This window comes from Mauremys reevesii, linkage group 2 (assembly GCF_016161935.1).
Source record: "Mauremys reevesii isolate NIE-2019 linkage group 2, ASM1616193v1, whole genome shotgun sequence".
Lineage (NCBI taxonomy): Eukaryota > Metazoa > Chordata > Testudines > Geoemydidae > Mauremys > Mauremys reevesii.
The window spans coordinates 18957316-18980364 of NC_052624.1; the positions used below are offsets into that span (position 1 = coordinate 18957316).

General features: G+C 46.1%; 1 protein-coding gene across 7 annotated transcripts in view; it reads right to left on the reverse strand.

Moving 5' to 3' along the window:
* The window catches only part of CNPY1 (canopy FGF signaling regulator 1), an 84290-nt gene that overhangs the window by 54621 nt on the left and 6620 nt on the right, over positions 1-23049 (reverse strand). Inside the window, exons 1-2 of one of the 7 annotated variants that reach the window (XM_039526046.1) lie at positions 21978-22057; positions 14017-14122 (exon numbers count right to left, since the gene is read on the reverse strand). The exons of 1 other annotated variant lie outside the window; for it this stretch is intronic. In XM_039526046.1, the coding sequence (XP_039381980.1) occupies positions 14017-14113 (97 nt within the window). In that variant the 5' untranslated portion in view covers positions 14114-14122; positions 21978-22057. Of the gene's footprint in view, positions 1-14016; positions 14123-20984; positions 21072-21977; positions 22101-23049 lie in introns of those variants that run through there. 5 more of the 7 variants (XM_039526045.1, XM_039526048.1, XM_039526047.1 and 2 more) reach the window with 5 other exon arrangements.

Below are 23049 nucleotides of genomic sequence, written 5' to 3' on the forward strand. Positions count from 1 at the left end.
CTAAGCTTATCACAACTGCCATGGCATCAGAGAAGGAGAGGGGGTAGCCAGAATTCCCCATGCTGTCTCCGGATCCCTCTGCTGGAGGAAGCTGCAGAATGAAAGATCCCATGCACAGAAGTTTTGGGACACTGCCTTTAGCCTGTCTGTCGCACATCAGGAGCCGACAGGCCTGCCTGCAAACAGGATTGGGGGTGGGGAGGAGGAGTCTACTTGTAAGAAGAAAAAAAACTACAGAGTAAATGGAAGGAATCATTTATGGCCTGTACAGCCAGCGGGGCTTGAGTGTGGGGTGTGGAGTTGACAATCCCAAGCCGTACTGGCTGAAGGCATTATGCCTGCAAAGGGCAGAAGGTTCTGTGGATTTGGAGAGGTGCACTCAGAGGTGGCACTGAGTACACATCTAAACCGTGGAGTGTGCTCTCCCCAGTACCTTCAGGCACTATCAGGGCAAAGGGACCAGACGATAGCCACGCCCTCCGTCTCCAAGGTCTCACCTCTGCTGGGGTGACAGTACTTCTCACAGTGCTGCTTAGCCACAGTCTCTGCTACATGGTCTGACTCATGCTAAAGCCAAAGGGGACAGCATCCAAATAACTGTCTAGAGAATCTGGTCCAGGAACAGACACCTGCAGTATCATGGCAGGGGAGGCAGGGGCTCCCAGTACCCTGTTGACCACCTAGCACCCATAAGAACAACTATACTGAGTCAGATCAAAGGTCCATCTAGCCCAGAATCCTGTCTTCTGACAGTGACCAATGCCAGGTGCCCCAGAGGGAATGAACAGAACAGGTGATCATCAAGTGAGCCATGCCTTGTCACCCATTCACAGCTTCTGGTAAACAGAGGCTAGGGACACTGTCCCTGCCCATCCTGGCTAATAACCATTGATGGACCTATCCTCCATGAACTTATCTAGCTCTTTTTTGAACCCTGTTATAGTCTTGGCCTTCACAACATCCTCTGGCAAGGCGTTCCACAGATTGACTATGCGTTGTGTGAAAAAATACTTCCTTTTGTTTGTTTTAAACCTGCTGCCTATTAATTTGGTCCTATATGTTAATATTCCCCATTCCCAATAGCAGCCTAACAAATGTGAAAGGTGTGCTTAAGGGAGGAAGGATGAAAATGATTATAATCAAGTCAAATATGAGACCAGAGTGACAGGGTAAGCCTCACTGAGAGAAACTGAAGAATTATAGGCAAATATATACAGGACCCTCCAATATAGGATTCAAACTGGCCTGAAACCACAGAATATATTCCTGGGCATTCAAAAGCGTGAAAAAGAGAAGTATGGTTTAATTAATTAGTAGATTGCAAACCTGATTTACAAGTTGATCAATAGGCATCACATAGGCAGAACGCAATAACAGTTCTATCAGTTTGTAGGAAGGAAACATGAAGAAGCTTTTAGTCTATAGCCAGGGTTACCAAAGATCTTAATTTAAGTACACCTCTACCTCGATATAACACTGTCCTTGGTAGCCAAAAAATCTTACCGCGTTATAGGTGAAACTACGTTATATCGAACTTGCTTTGATCCGCTGGAGCGTGCAGCGCCGCCCCCCCCCCCCGAGCACTGGTTTACCGCGTTATATCCGAATTCGTGTTATATCGGGTGGCGTTATATTGGGGTAGAGGTGTAGCTGTGAACCAGTCAGAGAGCTGAGTTAGAGTATAGTCATATTTTACTCTGCTCCTTTAAATATATAATTTGTATAACCAGGGCCGGCTCCAGGCACCAGCCCAGCAAGCAGGTGCTTGGGGCGGCCAACGAAAAAGGGCGGCAGGTCCGGCTCTTCGGCGGCGAGTCCCTCAGTATCTCTCAGAGGGAAGGACCTGCCACCGATTTGCCACCGAAGAATAAAAAGCTGATAGCTGCTTTTTTTTTTCCCCGACACTTGGGGCAGCAAAAACGCTGGAGCCGGCCCTGTGTATAGCAGTAGTACCTATATCCCATTGTGCTAAGCACTGTCCAAACACATAGTAATTCATGTCCCCCAAACATCTTCCATTCTAAAACTAGGCAAGAATGGAGGATGGGAAGGCAGGAATATTATCAGTCCTATTTTACAAGTGGGAAACTAAGGCACAAACAGATTAAGCGACTGGCCTAAGGTCACACTGTGAATGGGTGGCAGAGTCAGGTATTGAACTTCTATCTCCCAAGTCCCAGTCCACTGCCTTAATCACAGGACCCTCCTTCCTCTCTCTGTCTCTAAATATAGATATACAGCACTTGAGAATTCCCCTCAAGTTGAGCCAATTTCCAGCTCAGAGTGAATTTGTGAAGCTGAGTTATAAATCTTCCTCCTCCTCCAAACCAGGCACAATATGTGTTTTTTTAATGGAAACCTTCCACTGAACTATCACACTGTGAACACGGCACACACACACACAGACACACACATATATATATATATATGAAGCGACTGTGTCTAATATATGCTCAAGATAGAAGTTTGAGATGTCAGAACGTTTTATCTGAAACAAGCAGACATTCATGCACAAGAGGATAACTTCAAACCTATCTACCAATCTATCCAACTCCAAGCTCTAGGTAGATAGAGAAATCAAGCAGAAGCTAAAGTTGCTGAAGGAATGCAAAATTATTTCTGCAGGCAAAAAGAACAGGGTGTCCCTGAAAGTACTACTAAACACAATTGGAGAGAGAAACTGGGAAATTACTTACTCTCGGGTCTCCTGCCCTCACATGCACAACTGTGAGCTAAGTAACATGCTCCGATGAGGCAGTCAAAACATGTGCCTCAAGGGGTTCGTACAGCATACAATACCTTCTTTCAGTCAGTTCCTCTTTCTCCCAAACTGACCTCATTTTCTTTAGTTAAAAAGAAATAAAATTATAGCACAAGACATAGGAAGAAGAGTGGGAGGTTGCAGCACTACAGAACCAGTGCCTCAACTCATGCAAATCCGAATAGCTCTATTGACTTCCAGGGAGCTGCTAGTTTACACAAGCTCAGGACCTGGCCCAGAGTTTTGCACACCTCTGAGTTTGATCTCGTACCATGGAAAATCAGGAATAACTCTGCTGATTTAAAAGCCGTGTAAGTGAGACCACAGTCAGACTTGCTAGACAGTAAATTCCTTTCTCCAAAGTTATATTTGTTATTAAGTATCCTCAGTCTTGGAGACTGCAAAACCAGAAGGATATTTCCATTAATTTATGTATTCACATCCAATAGAAGACAAAAGGGAAATCAATTATTGAAGACAGGAATAGCATTTTTTGAAAACTCTATTTATTATTTTTCTTTACACCCACAAAATGCTATATTGTACATGATACTGATTTTTAATAGTTACATAATTAGAATCCCACATCCCTTATGTATTAATATATCAGGTATTAACATTAAGCTATTTAACATTCTTAGAGAATAAAATGAAAAATGTGTCTGAAATAGATAACTTTGTAACTGCTCCTGCTCCCACTGAACTCAGTGGAAAACTCACATTGACTTCAATGGAAACAGAGTTAAGAATCCAACTATGTATGTACTAACTGTCTGTTACAGTTATGGTACCGGATCTTTTCAGAAAATTAAAAACCTGTCAAGATGATTAGTATTATTTAGTCCTTTTGGTGTCGATGTCTTTTCCTAGAACTATACTGTGCATTAGAGGTGAAATTCATTCCTGTGCAAAGGGCCAGCACAAGGTCTATTCAACACTTCTATCTCACTTAACCCTTCAAAATAAGATGTAAATGGTGCTTAAGTGGTGCTACCCATAGGTCCTTCACCCTAGATTCCAATTAACCCAGGGCTTTCCTTTTGGGGCTCTCCATCTCATTCACTGGATTCCAGTTCTCCTTCTGGCTGTTAGAGGGATAGTGACACAGAGTTGGATGTTTCCACATTTGATTCTTCAGTGATGTGCAATAGATACTGCTGCAAAGTGTTCTGCTGTGGTTTTTACCTTAATATCTAATAGGATGTACATTATCTCACACACAAATTTCTGTATGCAGGTGACATGTTTTCTATGAGATGTTTAAAAGGTCCTTTTCCCATTGGCATCAAGTGCCATTTGGGTTTATTTTTATCTCACTCATGCTGCTCCATAGCCAACATGCATGCTCTGGTTATTAAACTACAGGCAGCATTAAAAAAAATATTATTTTAGCTTGAGAAGAGATTTGCTCTCAGGTGACTTCTTCCAATACAACTGATTATTTATGCATATATATTGTATGCATGCACTCACACACACGCACGCTTTTCCCCATTGGTCTTTTGGGAGAATTTACCATCTATATCTGACATAAGAACTGTATTATTCTGTATATGATAGAAAGTCAGTCAAAAATGTATTTGCTCCTCAAATTAAAGCATTGGGCATTTCAGTTTCCTGGTTTCTTTTTACCCATGTTTACATTTTTATATTATGCTGCAGATTTGTAGTGTATACTTTTGCTGTACTTGGTCAAACGCTGTCACTTGTTCCCTTAAAAATACATCTTTAATCTTGGCTATTCCTTCTGTACACCACAGTGCAAAATTCCTGCCTAAAAGACACTGTGGCAATATAGAAATTTCACTATTGGGGAAATCCAATGTAGTCTACTTTTAAAAAAAATGTCATGTGGTTCAGGACCCTCTGCCATATACCAAGGATATTACTTAAACTCCACCTTGTGCCTCTAGCCTGTGTTGTTTTACATATAAGCATCTGAGATTGATTTGTGATACCATGGCTCATTCTACTTCAGTGAGGGAACTGAACTTCTTCTTGCACCACAGCAGTACTAACTTCCAATGGGAGACCCCGTGATAATGCTGGGAAATGGGAGAGTGGAAGTGGTGCGGGTGGCAGGGATGTGCTGGCCGCCGCTTCCTGTAGCTCCCATTGGCTGGGAACGGCGAACTGTGGCCACTGGGAGCTGCGGATAGCTGTGCCTGTGGATGGTCAATGTAAACAAGCTGTCTTGCGGCCCACCAGCAGATTACCCTGATGGGCCACATGCAGCCCACAGGGTGCCCACCACAGCCTTATAATCACTTAACTCTATCTTTTGTAGTTAATACATTTGTTCTTGCTTCATCTAAAACCAGTGTGTGGGAATCATAACTCAGGGGGAAAAAGCTGTTGCATGTTCCTCTCCACATGTAAGGAGGGGGCAAATTTTATGAGCTTGCGCTGTGTAGTTCCCTGTGCAGCCCAAGATGGTATCATTTTGGGTTTATACTCCAGAGGGGGGGGGTGTGCCTTAAGAACTGGGAGGTGCCCTAACTGAAGCCTTCCCATGCAGGGGATGGTTAAAGATCCCGCCTGCATGTAACTGCAGCTGGGTGTGTCCCTACCTGTATATGTGCTGGTGACAGTGCAGGCTAGAGAGGGCTTTGCAGCATGTCACAACAGTACAGTGTAAAAGGGAGCCCAGGCTGGGTCACGAGGGATCAGTGGTACCCTAGTTCCAGGTGGCACTCAGAGTGGGAACCCATTGTAGCCTCTACTTTTAGGTACTCTGAGTATCTAACTTCAGACATCTTGTGCCTGAAATTCACAAATCTGAGCACCCCGGACTCCAAATGAAGTCAGCTAGAGCAGCTGGTGCCCAGAAGTTCTGAAAACCAGACTCAGGACTACATGCTCTCAAGGAGCCTGAAAGCTGTGATCCTTTGGAAGGAAAGTCAAGAAACCCGCAGCAGAAGGGAAGATGCACATACTCACACAACATATCAGGCACAGTGACCTGCACAACATGGCAATAATGTACAAAGTAAACAAAAATGGAGCCCATACAATTGAATTGGAAAAGGGTAAGCCAGTTGGACCAGACACAGCAGAAGCTTAAGATCATCTCAGAAGAAAAACACCATCACCAAAAGATGGAAGGGAGGCTGGGTTATGAACCTTCATAACAGCTGCACATGGGAACTTCCTTCTCTGCATGTGTTTATGGGCTGTTCTAGCATTGAGCTAGTTTGGTGGTTTTCAACCTGTGGTACGTGGACCCCTAGGGATTCTCAGACTGTCTAAGGGGTCTACAAAAAGTTGTCATTACAGGAGTGCTGGAACAATTTTTATACTGGGGGTGTTGATGATGGAAACCATGTATTGGGCATTTGTTATTACTACTTCACGCCAGAGAGCGTGGCAGCACTCCCAAAACCCCTAGTTCCAGCACCACTGTGGACCAACCAGTCTGTCGACCACCAGGGATCTGCAGATGACAGACGATGTCTAAGCTTTCCAAAGGGGTCCACACCTCCATTCAAAATTTTTTAGGTGTCCAAAAATGGAAAAAGTTTGAAAAACACTGAAGCTAGTTAATCCGACAGTATAAGCAGATCTAACTTCAGTCAATGGTAGCACGCCATTCTAGAAAAGCATGTGCTCTTGGTGAGCACCACAAATGCATGCAAAAGCAGAGTTGCTCTCAAAACTCTCCCCAAAATGCCTTTGACTGGCTGGCTCACATAAAGGAAAAGAGCCTATTACTGCTAAAAGCTAAGAGAGTTTTTCCTTTAGCTAAAGCAAAAGAGGGCTTATGCTTTTTGTATTGAAGGTCACAGGTTCAATCCCTGCTGACAATCAGTAGTGGGAGAAATAAAAACAAAAGTCAAAAAGGGATAAGAAAAGTAGCTACTGGCCACATTCTGATGATTAGAGATGGTAATAATAATAAAAAAAAAGTCCATGAAAATTTTTTGGTCAAAACTTCAAAAAATTTCAGCCACCTTCATTGATAATACAATTTGTAATAACACTTTATTTATTTTCGTTAAGAGATTTAGACTATCCCCAATTCCCCTCAACCATGCCTTTATTATTAGTCTGCTTATCTTCCAAAAAGATCATCTAAACTACACTTCTATATGGAATGTGATCCTTAGCAGCGTAGGGCTTTGCAATTATCCAGTTCTGAATGAACTTGTTGTTAAAACATTTTTTTAAGTCTAATGAAAACATTAGATCAATTCCTAGCAGCAATAGTTGTCATTAAATCAATAGCCTGTGTAAGTCCATTATACTGATATTTGACACAAGCTGCTGAAGGTCTGCTAACAATGGGGCCATACTGAATATGCCCTCGACTAAGCATATTTCAGACAAGATAAAAATCTGTTAACTCTACAGTATCTAAAACTTACCAATAAAATAAGCAGCTCAGTGAAATGTTACTGTATCTTCTACTAAGATCACCATCGTTGTATGGGGTTTGGAACCAGACCATTCCTTGGGGGTACAGTGGAATTCTCTTCTATCACAGCTATGTTCTAACATCAGCTAGAAAAGCTTTCTGATTATTTAACCACCTGGCTCACAAAGCACATATAGCGATTTCATAACAAAAATTCCGCTAAGCTTGAAGGGCCTGCTCCTACTCCCATTTAAATCAATGGGAGTTTTGTCATTGATTTCAGTAGGAGCAAGATCTTTCCTTAAGTCCCTGGAAAAGGAAAGTTCTTACCAAAGAAAAAGAGAAACTGTGTGCGAGTGTAGTAGCTGTCAGGATCAAGAAACAAAACTAGACTGATTTCCTCATATGAAAGCAGACTTTATTTTGGTAGGTCCCTTGTAAATACCATCACACTACAGATGCCAAAATTATGTAAAGACCTAGGGCTCTTATGCAATACAGATTTTAATGCCTCACTTGTGGGCTGTAAATATGGCTTCCACTCTCTTGTGGACTCCTATGGGATGGTTCAAAAAGGATCTCATTCTCTATTACTACAGCGTTTTGAGTCATTTCAATAGAATCCTATAGGTTTAATCACTGTTAAAAACTATGGAATTTTACAAGCTTGGTTCCACAAGGCTAGAATGAATGGCTAGTTAGAGGGAAAGGAGAGTGTTAGGGAACAATGACTCAATGTGGCACTTATCCTAATTTCTCAGGTCATTAATTCTGAGCAGTAACAATTTCCCCTCTGGGTGTTTTTGTTTTTTTAATTCAAGGTGAAGGTGGGGAGTGTGTATGCACAGCAGGTGAAGGGGAGGTGAAACCAATGGTAGGATACCAACTTTATGAGCCATGCTGCCAGAGCTGAAGAAGACAGTCCAGGGAGCCTGAAGGAGGGTGAATCTGGGTTCTGTGTTGAGATCCAGCCATCTCTGGTGTCTCTGCTTTCCTCTCCTGTCTCAGACTGCACTGCCACCGGTCCCACCTCCCAGCAGGGACCAAGAGTCTGCTGAAGAGTTAGGCACATTGTGAGACAAGTCCTCCCTTTCCCACATACTAGATCAAAGGTGTCTACATTAGGGTTTGTCTACACTAGGAATTTTTACCAAAAATTTCCCACCAGTGGAAGCATTAGTGTAGATAAGGCTCCTGCAGTCAGCAGTGTATTTAATACCTTGTCCTTTAGATCTGCTCTAAGCAGGGTTAGACACCAGTGCCAAAAAGCCAAGTAGCCACTCTATACTAGAGCGCCCTCTATTGTTACCATCAGTGGAACTACACTCGTGGTAGCCATGGTGGGAACTTTTGCCAAAACCCTGGTGACACAACCTCTGAGACAAAGGCCAATATCATTTACTGACTATGCAATTACCATAATGTCTAGCAAACAGGGTCACATGTGGCAAACTAACTCCTCTAGACATCAAACTTTAAACTTATTCTGGCTGGAGCATCTTAGATACTTTATTAATTATTCTTTAACAAATGGTGAGTTTAGGGGATTTTTATGTCTGGAAGATTACCTACTTATACTCTACTGAACAGGTTCTATAATGAGAACATACCGTAAGTCTTCAGCAGACAATATTCTTCGTTTCAGAATATGGTGGGACTGTTCCAATTTGACCGAACTGAAAAGCAGCTTAGAAAATAGAAAGCACCTCAAATTCAGAAAGGAAGATGAAGGATGAAAAGAGGACAGTATGCAGTCTTCTGAGAATGAAAAACCAGAGAAGGGATGAGAGGGGAGTGAAGGGGGATGATCTTGTTTATTCTAAGGAAAATATCTGGGTTTTTTCCCCCTCCATCATTTGGAATCTTTAAATCAAGACTGGATATCTTTCTAAAATATACATTCTAGTTCAATCACAAGTTATGTGGCCGGAAATGTGGAAGTTCAGGAACCGAGGCTGAGAATTTGTAACAGTACAAATAATATAGTACAAGTAGCCAGAAAAAGACGTTTATTTTAAGTTTTAGATCTGATAACCATTTGTTTGATCCCAACAAATAAATAAATTTATCAGCCACAGAGCAGAATATTGCAACACAATCAGACTACTTAGAGACCAGGAACAGGCTGTCCTCTGATCCCAGTTTAAAATCTCAAATACTTTTTTATAAGACCTCTGACTCAAGCAATAAGCATGAAAGGATTCCAGTTAATCAGATACGTATTTCATTATTTAACTGTAACATCAGAAAGTAAGCTTGCTCATTCTTAAGAGATAGAATCTTTATTTAATTACAAGTTTGTTTGTTTGTTTTTTTAAAAAGGCTATATTGTTGGTTAAGTAACTGTACTGAGTTTTTTGCATATGATTAAAGAGTGGAAAGATGTTCTCTCCTTCACTTTCTGTCCTGGACAATTGTGCAGCATGCCAGTGTTTAAGAACTGCCATATTCTACCTCAGAGGTGGCTGCACATCAGCACTGTTTGAAGGTATATCTTTACCTCAATAGAACGCTATCCTCAGGAACCAAAAAAATCTTACCGCGTTATAGGTGAAACCGTGTTATATTGAGCTTGCTTTGATCCACCGGAGTGCGCAGCCTCACCCCCCGGAGCACTGCTTTACCGCGTTATATCCAAATTCGTGTTATATCGGGTCGCATTATATCGAGGTAGAGGTGTATTTCTTTTAAATCTAGATTGGTTTCAAGGCCACTATTAGATGTTTTGAGAAGAAAACTACTATAAACTGCTCAGGACAGGGGTGCTGGAACAATCTGTATAGCGGGGGTGCTGAGAGCCTTTGAACAAAACTGTAAACCCTGGATATGATGGAAATCACTTCAAACCAGGGAGTGTGGCAGCACCTCTAGTTCCAGCATCTATGACTCAGGAATTATATATTTTATACTGGATGGCTGCTTGAGGTGAGGATTATGGGCTGTAAAACACCCAGCACAGCTTTGTATGTCATAAATAAGTAAATAAAAAGAAAAGATATTTCCAATATTATCTATACAAGAAATTATCTCACCTACCTTGCTCTCATAAATAAGTAATCAGACACACAAACAACATTAAAAAAAAAAAAAAAGAACTTTGAGGTTGCCAAGTTTAACACTCAGAAGTTAGGAAATGCCAGAATGAAGAGACCCATGAAGGAGGCTGTTTTCTGTAGAACCCATAGCTCTTTGTTGCAGAAGTTGGAAGGTGTTGAGTTAATGAGGCAGGCGATTATAGGAAAAGGAAGAACGGTCTCATGGTTAAAGCAGATGAATGCTGCCCTGGAGAACCGGATTCTATCCCTGTTTCTGCCAGAGAGTTCCTGAGTGATGCTGGGCAAATCACTTAAACCTATCTGTTCATGGGTGGCCACTGTGTGCTCCTCATTTTCTGCATGCTCAACATGAGACCCTGGGGTTTGATTTGCAGAAGTACTGATCTCTCCCAGCTGTAAATGAGGTCAATGGGAGCTGTATAATGCTAAGTACTCTGAAAAATGAGCTCCTAGACACCTACATTGGGCACTCAAAATTAGTGGACACTTTTGACCTTAATCTCTCCATGCATCAGTTCCCCATATGTAAAATGGGGATAATACCATCCTCTCACCTACTTCCACTCAAGGGTGTTGAGCCTTTCCAAAAGTGGTCTGAAAGCAGCCCCCTGCCTATGTCCCCACTGCCTGGGCCCTCCATCCAGGGCAGGTGGAGGGCCCCACTCCCCACAGCTGTCCACTTGGCTCTGGCCCCAACCTGGCTCTGGCCAGTGGGTGGGGCCTCGGAGCTACAGTCCGGCCATAAGACAAGACCCACACAGGGCCAGGCCGCTGTGGGGAGATGCAGTGGACCCTCCACTGCCCGTGAGGGGGGTGGGGGGGCCTGAGGAGAGCAGCACCTGGCCCATGTACCTGCCTCCCAGGCTCTCCATCCAGGACAGATGGAGGGTCCTCAGCTCCTCACAGCTGCCTGCGTGGTTCTTACCATGGCTGGGCTGTAGCTCCAAACCCCCACCGCCTGCCCCGATCCAGGTCAGGGACAAAGCCGCACGGGCAGCTGTGGGGAGCTGGCATGGAATCACGGACCCGCCACTTCCACCTGCCCTGGGCAGGGAGTCTGGGGAGTGGGGACAGGGGCAGAGGGCTGCTTTTTGGGTCCACGCAGCTCCCACACCTGCCTGGGCTCCCTGGTTGGGCTCCACCAGCTGCTGGCCTGGCCAGGTGGTGAGGCCTCGGTGGGGAAGAGGAGGGGAAGGAGGTGGGGTCTGCCCTGGCAAAAAAAGTAAGGGCCTTGGCCCCTGGGATCCCCTTGTTCCAGCACCACTGCTTCCATTCCTGGTCTGTCTCTTGTCCCAGCTGCATTTCAGACAGCTTTCTCTGCCTCAATATCTGAGTGGCAAGAGTGGGATCACTGAGAGCATAGCTGAGACAATCTCCCTGCTCTCAGTTCCAGTGTCCAGCATTACAGTGATTCATAGCAGTCAGGTCAGCAACTGTAGGGAAAGTCCTGCTCAGCCCCTACAGCCCTCAGTTGGAGCATGCTCAGTGCAATTGCTGGAGAATTTAGTTGCCAAACTAACAAGTCTTAACTGAGCACATGTGAACAGCAGTTTTTCAAAGATGTACAATTTGGCCTTTTAAAACAAACAAACACACACATTAGCAGCAAAAGGCATATCCCTGAAACCAGGGTAAACCTCAGAGGCTCAGAGCTAAGTGTCAAGTTCCCACTGTAAAACATGGGAGCATTAAAACTTCAACGAAAAGGCTGTAAAAAAATTTTTACGTAGGCAAACCCCTTTCCCTCCAATCTCATTCTTAGAAACAACGGAACCATTTTTGCTGAATTTTTCCCCAAACTTTCAGCCTGAGGCAGGCATCTGGCCTGGAAAATTTCAGCCCAAACAGTGAAAGTTTGGCAAAGTTATAAGAAACCGAAAACAGGATTAGTGGGAAGTGTCGGGAAACATTAATTATAGATGACAGTGCCAGTTCTGCCTGTAATAGGCAGCCCAAATATATTCCCAGCCAGTTAAAATGATACAACTATCACAAAGTTAAAAACAAACAGTTCTTGGAACAAAGAGGTTATTGGGCTTAAATAGATCTAATATTGGCTGACAGGTACTAATGCCTCAGCTCCCAATTTCTCAAATCACTGAAACAGCCTACAGATGCACAGTCACTGCTCAGCCTGGCACCCTGGTTCTTTCTGCTGCTTGCAGAGAATGCAGGGTGGTATCTCTCAAAACTGTTGTGCTTGCATCACCCAAGGCTTTGTCAAGGGATCCTGGGACTGAGATATGGCTGCATCTGAAGCCCCAGCATTCATGAGGGAGGATTTATTTCAATATGTTGTTGAAACGATCTGATGTCAGGTTATTTGTCTCAGGGGGACACATGTTTCTTGTAGTTTGTTAAGCCATCTGTTAAGAAATTCAGCCACTTGTCTCTCTGCTATGAGACCACAGATGGAGAGTTTTTCCCCTTGTGTGCACTACTGTCAATATATGCCAAAGCCTTGTTATTTGGAGCCAGGTGGAATTACCAACGAGATGAGAGAGCTTTGGATGAAAGGTGCGATATGGGTAGCCCTGCATACAGGCAATACTCATGAACAAAGCCAGGCTCTCTCTGCCTAGTGCAGTGGCATTTTAAATGCCTCCATGCTACCTCTCAAGCATGCCAGATCTACCTTCCTGCGCAGCACCAAACTGCAATTTCAGGAGAAACTGCTCCTGAGACACTGTTTTCAGAAGTGCCAATTTAGAGCTTTAATAGACAGGTAGAGCTGCTGCAGGATGCAGGGACATAGGCAAGTTTGCAATGAAAGGGTGTATGATTTAAACGGCTAGGGAGGGGATCGGATGGCTGAAGGAAGTGACAAGAGGCTGAGGAGCCTCTCTTATCTAGGCTACTGGTTTGAATCTCTTCTAGGCTGGCAGGGACTGAAGTATCGATGCCAGACGATAGCTGTTTGGCGGCTGGCGTGCCAGGACAAGGGGTCTATGCAGGTACAGAAAAATATGAAATTCTACAATTCAGAGTCTCCCTGTGGAGATTCTGCTGCCTTCAACAGGATCTAAGCTAGCACTTGGTTAAAAATTAAGATTCTAATCCTGACTGCAAAGAAAATGGAGTCTGCAGAGAGATAAATACAGCACTAAGAGGTACTAAAATCCCCCAGTCACTTTAAAGGGTTATTAGCTTTAAGTGTCGATAATGTTACCTTTACATGGCTGATTCTCACACCATAAACACCCAGCTAACATCTCCCCAGTGCGGCTGGGTGCATCCACCACACCCCGGTGTGGGGTTCCTTAGGAAGGATGTTGTATAGAAAAATGCAGTTTGGTCTGAATGGTCTCCCTTCCTTTCACCATATCTTAGACAGGGAGATTTAGCCACCATAGAACATTTTTTAATGTACAAGAAAATGGCCATCCTCTTCCTGCCCTGGAGCACCATGCGGACTGTAGCCCTTCATGAAATTTCCCAGGTGGACTGGCCCTTTAAAAGAGTCTTGGTATCCTCCTGGAAGAAGAGACTCAGCAGCTACCAGCAGGAGGCAGCAAAGTTGCTGGACCTCCCTCCGTATGGCAGAGACAAGATTTTGAGAGCAATGAGTGCTCAGGAAAGTTGGTCAGAAAATGCACAAAAACCAGAAACAAACATTTCTAAAAAAAAAAAAAAAATGTTAGCAAAATTCCCCCCATCCCGGCTCCATTTCCTGACCATCTCTAGCACTCAGCACCTCTGGAAATCAGGCTGCTTTTATAGCAGGCCTGTGTTTAAAGGGCCTATGTATGGCACCTACATTTGAAAACTTTGGCAGAGTTTTATCTGTGAAATGTCAAAGTACAAGAATGCAAAAAAATCCCAACCCAAACCAACCAACCACTAACCTCCACAAAACACCTCTTGATCTTGCTCTCCCTCCACATTGTTACTGGATAAGGTTAGTAGCAGCAGCAACGGCAAACAAAGCAGAACCATTCCCATAGTCTCTACCTAAGGAAACAAGCAATAACCATCCTCAGCGCTTCTCTAGGCAGCTTTTTATTAGGCCCAATTCTGAAGGTGATCAGCCCCTCACAAGATCAGATCCCTACATCTTTAAACAGGGTACAAATATTGAGCAAGGTCCCAGGCGTGCAATGAGATGCCTGCAAACAGACACTTCAGTAGGATGGTGGGGGTGGGTGGGAGTGCAGGAGTCCTTCCACGTTGCTGGACTGGAGCCTAACTGACCACGTGAAAAGAAAAAAGAAAAGAAAAAAAGTCCCACACTTTTCAGTATAACATTACAGTTTATAAAAAGAAGCCCCAAGTTACAGAAATCGTCGCTATTTCTGCCAAAATTTAAATATAAAGAGGTATGTAAACAGAAGTAACATTTTAAAATACAGATATTTAACTATATTTGTACATTGTTATGTCTCTAAAACATATAAAACTCTATAGCTAAAGCAGCTTAGGGCATACCAGGGGACACAGGAGTGGGAGGCCTTACATAGGGCAATACTTCAATTTTAGTTTTAAAAAAGTGACGGAAGCATGAGCAGCGGGTATAATAGGCCTTTGCCTTCCCTGGCAGCCGCCCCCGAGGGACACCTGGACTACGGTGGCCACGCCCCTTCCCTGAGGCCTCCCCACCCACCGCCTGCTGCTACTGCTGCCTGCCTACCTGCACTCCACCTCCCCTGCCCCCAGGTCCCCGCTGCTCGCCATGTCCCTTCTCCTTGGGGGCGGGGGAGTGAGGATGGATGCTGCTAGCAGCATGCAGCGGGTGGGGGCGTCTCATGGGGAAGTGAGGCGGCTCAGCCAGGCACTAGGGCCACCAGCTCGGTGCTCGAGCAGGAGGGAGCAGCTTGGCTCAGCCCAACACTCTGGCGGGGCGGCGGGGGGGGAGGGTAACTCGACTCAGCCCAGTGCTGGGGGAGGGCAGCTCAGCCTGGTGCTTGGGCAAGAGCAGCGCAGTGCTCCGGGGGGGGTGGGGAGACGACTTGACTCAGCCTGGCGGCTCGGTCCACGCTGGGACTGGCCTAGTGTGATGCTCGGCCTAGTGCTGAGGTTAGGAGGACTGTCCCAGGGTGGTGGCTGTCCCACTTGTGGGGACACCATTGACATCCAGACAGTTGTCAAAGCAAAGTTGACATCCTTTACATGGCTGATTCTCACACCATAAACATCCAGACAGTTGTCAAAGCAGTGCCAATGGGATTTTAATCTGCCAAATGCACATCCCACCACCACCCTACAGCTACTGAGCATGTAGCTGAACCTTCTTTTGTCAAGCCCTCTGAAATCAGGACATGGTTTCATAGGCCATGCCGAAAAGGGGGTATGTGGGGCCCCCTAAAATAACAGTGGGGACAGTGATTTCATTCATAACAATGCCAGTTGGTGGGAATAATATCCCAGCTAGACCATGAAGGTAGAAGCATGATCTCAGGAAAACTCTGGCATCATGCACCTGTCCAGAAGATCCCATGTTTGTGTCCATGAACCTGCCTCTGTGGTGGACTAGGGCCTGCATAATGATGGAGTAGGACCCTTTTCAGTTTATGTACTCGTGCTCCTTGTGGAGGACAGCCTATAGGCACATGAGCACTAGCCGCAGCGCAGGTGGGAAAGCCCAATCTCTCAAAGCTGGCAGTTATTTCAGGAACGTTGTTTGTTCCTGTCACCTTTGGGTAAATCATAGTCCTCATTGCCGCACAAAGTCCACTGCCAGAACCCCTGCAGTTGACTTGCCAGCACCAAACTGGTTATCCAAGGACCTGTAGCAGTCTGGGGTAGCCAGCTTCCAGAAGGGCATAGCAATTTGTATCCGGACCAGCATGGCCTCTCTTATGCATGTGCCCTGGTGCTGGAGGGTTGGAGAAATTCCTGGAACTGTGTGATCAACTGTGTGCTTCATGCAGAAGTTTTGGACCCATGGTTGGTCATCCTAGGCCCATATGATGAGTGATCCCACCAGTCTGTGCTCGTGGCCCTGCTCCAGAAGCAGCTATCTACACAATGGGGAATCGGTAGTTATGGAAACAGGCATGAGCGGCATCAGCTTCCATGTCTGTATCCCATCCAAGAGGTATCTTCAATAGGACAAAAACTGCCACCACAACATGCATCTCACAGATGCACTGCCTGATTCCTAAGACAGGAGGGAAAGCGTGAGCAGGAGTTTTTCCACCGGTGCTGAATCCATGTCACTGACTCTAGTTGCAGGGAGCATGCAAACCCCAAAATGGCTTGGCCAGATGTATTGGTGGGCTAAGAGCACTTCCAGTCAAGTGCTGTGGGCTGGACAGACAAGTGTTCCCACAATACACTGTGAACCAAGACCTAAAGTAGCTACAGTTAGCAAGTGCACTAAGAACCCTGGGATGTGCCCCCAGAACCAGCCAAGTCAGACTCATATCTGTGTAGTGCATTGTGGATGGATTGGCATGGGTATGAAGCTCGCATAGCAATGTGGTGTGGATGCTCAAGCATGAGCTTGGAAAGAACAGGTTTGCAGGTGCGAGTCCCCTAAACCCGGGTTTACTATGTACTGGAGATATACCCACTAGCTATACCCAGGCTCTAAGGGCAGTTCAATACAGGGGTCTACAGATAACCACATTATTGTAATGCCTTTGGACTGTCCTCTGGCCAGCAAACCTCAGACCTATATCCTCCTGCTGCAGCTACTGCTGGTCCCCAGCCAGCACAGGATGTTTCTCTGTCCACCATCCCCAGCCCTTAGGCTGCTGCCTTCGGCCTGTGGCTCCTGCACTAAACCACTAATGCAGTCTCTGGGTATCTCCAGAGCCTAATCACCTCTGTCTTCATGTACTACCCTTTCCTGTACCCTGAAGGTCAGCGTTCTCTGCTGGCTGGATGATGAGCTGGGGCTAACACAGTGCCCAGTAATAAGCCCACAGGTTTGTTACAGATGTTTTGATTGGGCACATCAGCTAGGCAGCCTACGGCAGGGCTTCCTGGCTTGATTTTAAGGCTGCCTCACCTTAACAGAATCCCTGGGAGAGAGAGGCAGCTGTATTTCTGCTTGACCTTTTCTAGGTTGAATCCTCCCTTTGCCACAGCTGTTTTTATGGGCACAGTAGATGTGCCATTTGTAGCCACTGCTGAGAATCTAGCCCACTGTACAGATAAAAGCTTATCTGTGTTAGATGCAGCGCTGTTGTAGCTGTGTCAGCCCCAGGATACTAGAGTGAGAAGGTGGGTGAGGTAATCTCTTTTAGTGAGCCAACTTCTGTTGATGAAAGAGACAAGCTTTTGAGCTTACACAGAGCTCTTCTTCAGGTCATGTGTGTAACCAGAGAACCAAGGCTGGTGAGGGCCGAATGTTGAAAGCAGTAGAAGGTGATGCCTGCTGGTTCTCAAAGCCAGAGAAATGAAGTCAAAGGGCAAGAGAGGGCTGAAAGATACCAGGGTCCTCTTGACTGTTGGGGCTATGGGTGTGTAACCCACACATCTCCTGGGTGTGGTGTCTTGTCCCCTCTACTGGCACTGAGGCCACTTAGAGATTAATGAGTCTGCCACAGCCTTTTTGCTCATGCAGTAGATGGTCATGCATTTAGCTCCAGAAGTCCCAGGTTTGGTCCTGCCTGCCTACAACGGGGGTCTGTTGGCATTACAGTTATAGGACTTGACGTTTGGACTTGTTCTCTTACAGTTTATGTGCATGGGAGTGTTGTAGTAAATTAACCCCGCCAAGGACCATAGTACTCAGAAAGACTGTTTGAACTATTTCTGGGGACTCTGAAGGAGGCAAACTGAGGCAGGTCCACTTGCGATGCGGCCTGCCACAGGAGGCAGCTCCGGTCAGGGCCTCCCTTTGACATTTACCACCCCCCCACACACACACACACTTTTTCCATCTTCCTCATTTTCTTGCCTTTCCCCTTATTTTTCCATTTTGAAAAAGGAGGCAGGGGAGGGAGAAGAAGAGGAGGGGCAAGTAATGACTGGAAAAAAAATTAACACACCCCACACACACATACAACTTTTCCTTACTTGGATTGAAAATAAGGAAAGTTTGGGGGTGGGGAGGAACATTTCCCACACACATTTGGATTAACAAAAACAAAATTTTTCTTCAAGGGAGAACAAAGTTTTGGCTGTAAATTTGCAACCTGCTCTTTTTTAAAACCAGGCTAATGAGCAGCAATAAGGCGACTTCTGTACAGCAGCCCTCAGGAAGCAGCATCCTCCTTGAATTCACCACAGGACAGTGGGTGTGAATCAGATCACATGCAGAGGCTCTTGCACAGCTAAACACTGCTGCTAACAAATGCCTTACAGTGTATGACTAAGGTTTAGAAAGCATCGCATGCAACCAAAGCCGTAAGCTGGATACTATAATGAAAATGTATAATAGAGATACAATGCTATGAGGCCTCTTGATCACTAAGGCCCTAATCCTGCAAACTGAACTCAGTGGAGTTGCTCATATGCATAAGTATTTGCAGCATCAGCAGTTTTTATTCCATGCTAAAGTAAAAAAGGCTTGACTAAAATTGCATGAAGATACTAGCATCAGTTCTTACTTTATCTGAACCAGTTTATCCATCCCCAGTATACGGTATGGAATAACATGCCTAGCACGGTCAGTGATGCATAAACTTGATGGGGGGTGGCCGTGGGAGATTCCCTTTGCATTCTATTCACAGCCAAGTTTCAAAACAACTCAGGCTGCTGCCTCAGAAACCAAATAGGCAATCTTCCAAACCTAAAAGTCAGCAACAAACCACAGTGTAAATGAAGATTTAAAAAACAAACAAAACAAAAAAGCTACCTATGGCTTGAACACTCCTTAAACTCCAAAAAGTACAGATCTTTCCCTAACATTTCCTTGACCTGAAAAATAAAGTGTGTGATATTGCATTTACAACTGATCAGTGCAGAAATAAGAAGAAAAACCTCATGACAATTCCAGGGTGTAATGTCACAGCACTCACCACTGTGGCATCTCCTGCTGGCTGCTCCAGGAATTAGCTCAGTCCAGCTCCAGAGCGCCCTCTGCAGGTGGTGTCTTGCCCATTGTCTGCTCTACTCCACTGTTTTGGACCCACGTTGGTTCCCCACTCCGGCACTGCTCACTACTTCTTTCTCACCCCTCTAACAGGGGTCACAGCAGTCCTTGGGCTTGCACCCACCGCAGGGGCCAAACACAACCCAAAGTCTAGCCCCTCACTTCAGGAGCAAGTTGCAGTCTGTCTTGGCCATGCTCCTCTGCAGCCAGGTGCAGTGCAAGGTGGGGACCCAGGCCTGCCTGCCAGGGGCAGCTCTAGGCACCAGCAAAGCAAGCAGCTGCTTGGGGCAGCCCATTTGCAAGGGTGGCAGCTGGCAGGGATCCAGCCTGGAAGCTGAGAACCAACAGGGGGCCCTAGGAGCTGTAGTTCCTTGATTAGCTCCCTGCCTATAGAGCCAGCCCTGGAGCAGGGAAAGAACTACATTTCCCAGCATTCCCTTGGCCATTATCAACAGGAAAGGGAGGGGGAGGGAATATGGTAGCTGAAACCTCATGCTGCAGCTTGCTGTGAATGGAGAGCCCACTGCTAGAGCGGGGTGGTACTGTGAATGGAGAGCAAGTGTGCCCAAGGAGTAGAAGGCTTTGGCCCAGATATCCCCTTCAGAAGACATCCCCAGACTGGATTAAGGATATTGGTGTGACCTCAAATTGCAGCCCCCAAAGAAGGAATTGGGTGGACTCAGTGGACAGTGCCCCTCTCTATCTGAAGCCTAGCCAGGGAGGTATGTGGATCCCACTAGAATTTAAAATGAAAAGTAAGGGAGGGGAGGCTCTGGGCCTGGGCAGCTTTAGATACAGTACCAGGCACGTAGGAGGATTTCCACTTCTGAGCCATGGAAGCAGAAATTGACTTTTCCTTTCCAGATTTAGCTAATATTCAGAAAGGGAATCTAGCACCTGCCTTCCAGATTTGAACACCTCAAAATTCAGGAGTGCTCAAGCTCAATTTGGGCAGTTCTTACTTCATTTCTCCCAAATCAAATATACTGATCCACTGTAACTTGCTGTAGAAAAAGTAGAATAAAATTGAGCAAGAAATGCTTCCCGGTGGTTTTTAGCACTGGAATTGCTATTTTCAACAGCCATTGCCTTTTTTTTTATTTTTTTTTAGTTTTATTTGTTTAAAAGGAAGACAGTGATATTGCATTGGCAAATTCCCCATAGAAAGAAAGAGTGGAACAAGAGAATAATAAAGGCACCTCAACTTTTCCTCACATATGGAGGACAGTCTTATAATATGCATCCAGATATCCTCCAATCACACAAGCTGAAAATTGTTCCACTTTACTGCAGTTCTGTAACCATATGGGAACCAATCCTGTCTGTGTTTTGTGCACATCCAAAATTCCTGCTGAATGACCTGCCCTGGGAGCGAGTTACCAGTGACCCAGGGCTGGGGCAGAAGGAGGATGCGGGGTGGGAGGGGGAGCCCAGGGCTGGGGTAGCAGGGGGTGTGGGTGGAGGGGGTAGAGCCCAGGGCTGGGATGGCAGGGAAGAGCCCAGGGCTGGGGCAACAGGAGGGTGCGGGTCAGGGGAGGCCCAGAGCTGGGGCAGCAGGGGGGGTGCAGGTGGGGGGGAGGGAGAGCCCAGGGCTGGGGTGGGGGCAGCCAATTTTTTTTTTGCTTGGGGCAGCAAAAAACCTAGAGCTGGCCTTGCTGCCTGCTACTCTGGTCCCAACCCAGGGACCCCCTAGTAGCAGCCTTTCTGTCCTCCTTCTCTCCCCTTATCTGCCTATTGTCCCTGGGCCACTTCCCCTTGGCCCTTTCTAACAGGGGACTGCAGCCTAGCAAGTAACAGGTCAGAGCTCACCCTCTACTCCCCTGAGCCTACCCAGCACTGCTCTACCTTAGGTCCTCCTCCTTTGCTTGTCAGGGAGAGGCTCCGCTCTGCTCTGCTGGGCAGCTCCTTAGATCTGGGCAGCCCCAGCTGCTGCCTCCTAACAAGCCTCACCCTAATTAGCTGCAGGTTTCCACAGTCTCCCTGGCTGCTTCTGCCCCACCCCCTGCTGGAGTGGGTCCCCTGCCGAACTACACAGGCCACCATCAAGTAGTTTAGTTTACTTTAAATCTTTCAAGCAGAACCAATGCAAATGTGTAATGAAATAAAGAGATGTATATGAGAACAGATGAAAACCCATGATGTGATATTGCCTGTTTTTTCCATATACATGTAAATCTATGGCAGCATGCAAATGTTTAATAATCGTTACACAATACAGTTTGCAGGTGCGTTATTCAAAGGACATTCTGGGTATGTTAATATATGATATGGTGGGATGTACCTAAGGCTTACACAAACTTGATGCAGAATTAAATACAATTCTTCACCAGTTCAAAGAAGCCTAATTTTGGCAATTAATTGATCTTTGATTATTAGCAGGTAAATATGCCCAATGGTCTGTGATGGGATGTTAGATGGGGTGGGATCTGAGTTATTACAGAGAATTCTTCCCTGGGTGCTGGCTGGTGAGTCTTGCCCACATGCTCAGGGTTTAACCGATTGCCATATTTGGGGTCGGGAAGGAATTTTCCTCCAGGGCAGATTGGCAGAGGCCCTGGAGGTTTTTCACCTTCCTCTGCAGCATGGGGCATGGGTCACTTTCTGGAGGATTCTCTGCACCTTGAGGTCTTTAAACCACAATTTGAGGACTTCAATAACTCAGACATAGGTTAGGGGTTTGTTACAGGAGTGGGTGGGTGAGATTCTGTGGTCTGCATTGTGCAGGAGGTTAGACTAGGTGATCATGATGGTCCCTTCTGACCTTAAAGTCTATGAGTCTATAAGCAGTTCATCCTCATACCTCAAAGACCATGCAAAACTTACCTCATCAGTACAATGTCTTGTTCAATGACAATGAAAAGCCTTCAAAAGATGAAAACGTGGATAAGATTGCAGAATTCTCTCATCATGAGCAGAGGGCAGTGATAATATATATTGGTCACACCCCCTGTCCCCTGCTGCACATGGTCCAGGTGGAAAAGACAGATAAAAGGGGGCAGCCCAGCTCAGTTGGGGCTGGCTGCAGAGGAGGAAGGATGTAGACTGCAGATTCCTGTAGAGATGCTGGTGATGCTCCAGGTGGCAGAGCCTGTGGACCTGGACTATGCTGCAGATGACTTGCTGACTGCGGAGACTGCCAGAGAAACTAAGCCACTGCCAGCTGAGGAGGTGTCCAGGATGCAACTTGTGGCAGGAAGTGACTCAGGGAAGGTGGTAGAAGCTGATGCCTGAACCCCTAATGGGCAGTTCCCTGGCCTCATAGGGCCCTGGGCTGGAACCTGGTGGAGAGGGTGGGCTGGGTTCCCCTACCACAGGCCCCCAGGTGTGGCTGCTGTCTGCTCTGTGTCCCAGCCCAGAGGCTTATGGGCCATGGACTGCTCGTTTGTTTTGCCCCACCCAGGGGCCATAGGCTGATTACTGTATTGCTCAGCCCAAGGGGCTGATTTCCCCAATTGCTACTGCCTGCCCCAGCCAGGAGGCCCAGGGGCCATAGACTGCTTGTTTGTTCTGCCCTGTCCAGGGGCCATAGGCTGATAGTAGTTCTGCCCTGTCCAGGGGGCCAGAACTCCAGTTGTGGTTGTCGGTCCCAGCCCAGAGGCTGATGGGTTACGGACTGTTTGTTTATGCGGCCCTGCCAGGGGATTGGAGCCCACCTTGCTGAACTCCCTGAACTAACAAGAAATCCTGATGATTGGGTGATGGGGTGTTCCAACCCTGAATTGGGCCAATGGGATGGCCCAGTTTGGCACTTGAAGCCCCCATCACAAGCTGAATAATATTTTTCCACATTGATCAGCTCAATGATATTTTTGTACCTGTAGCACTTCCTCAGAAGATAACAGTACTTTATGAACAATCGCTAACTGAGGGCTGGTCTACACTGGGAACTTACATC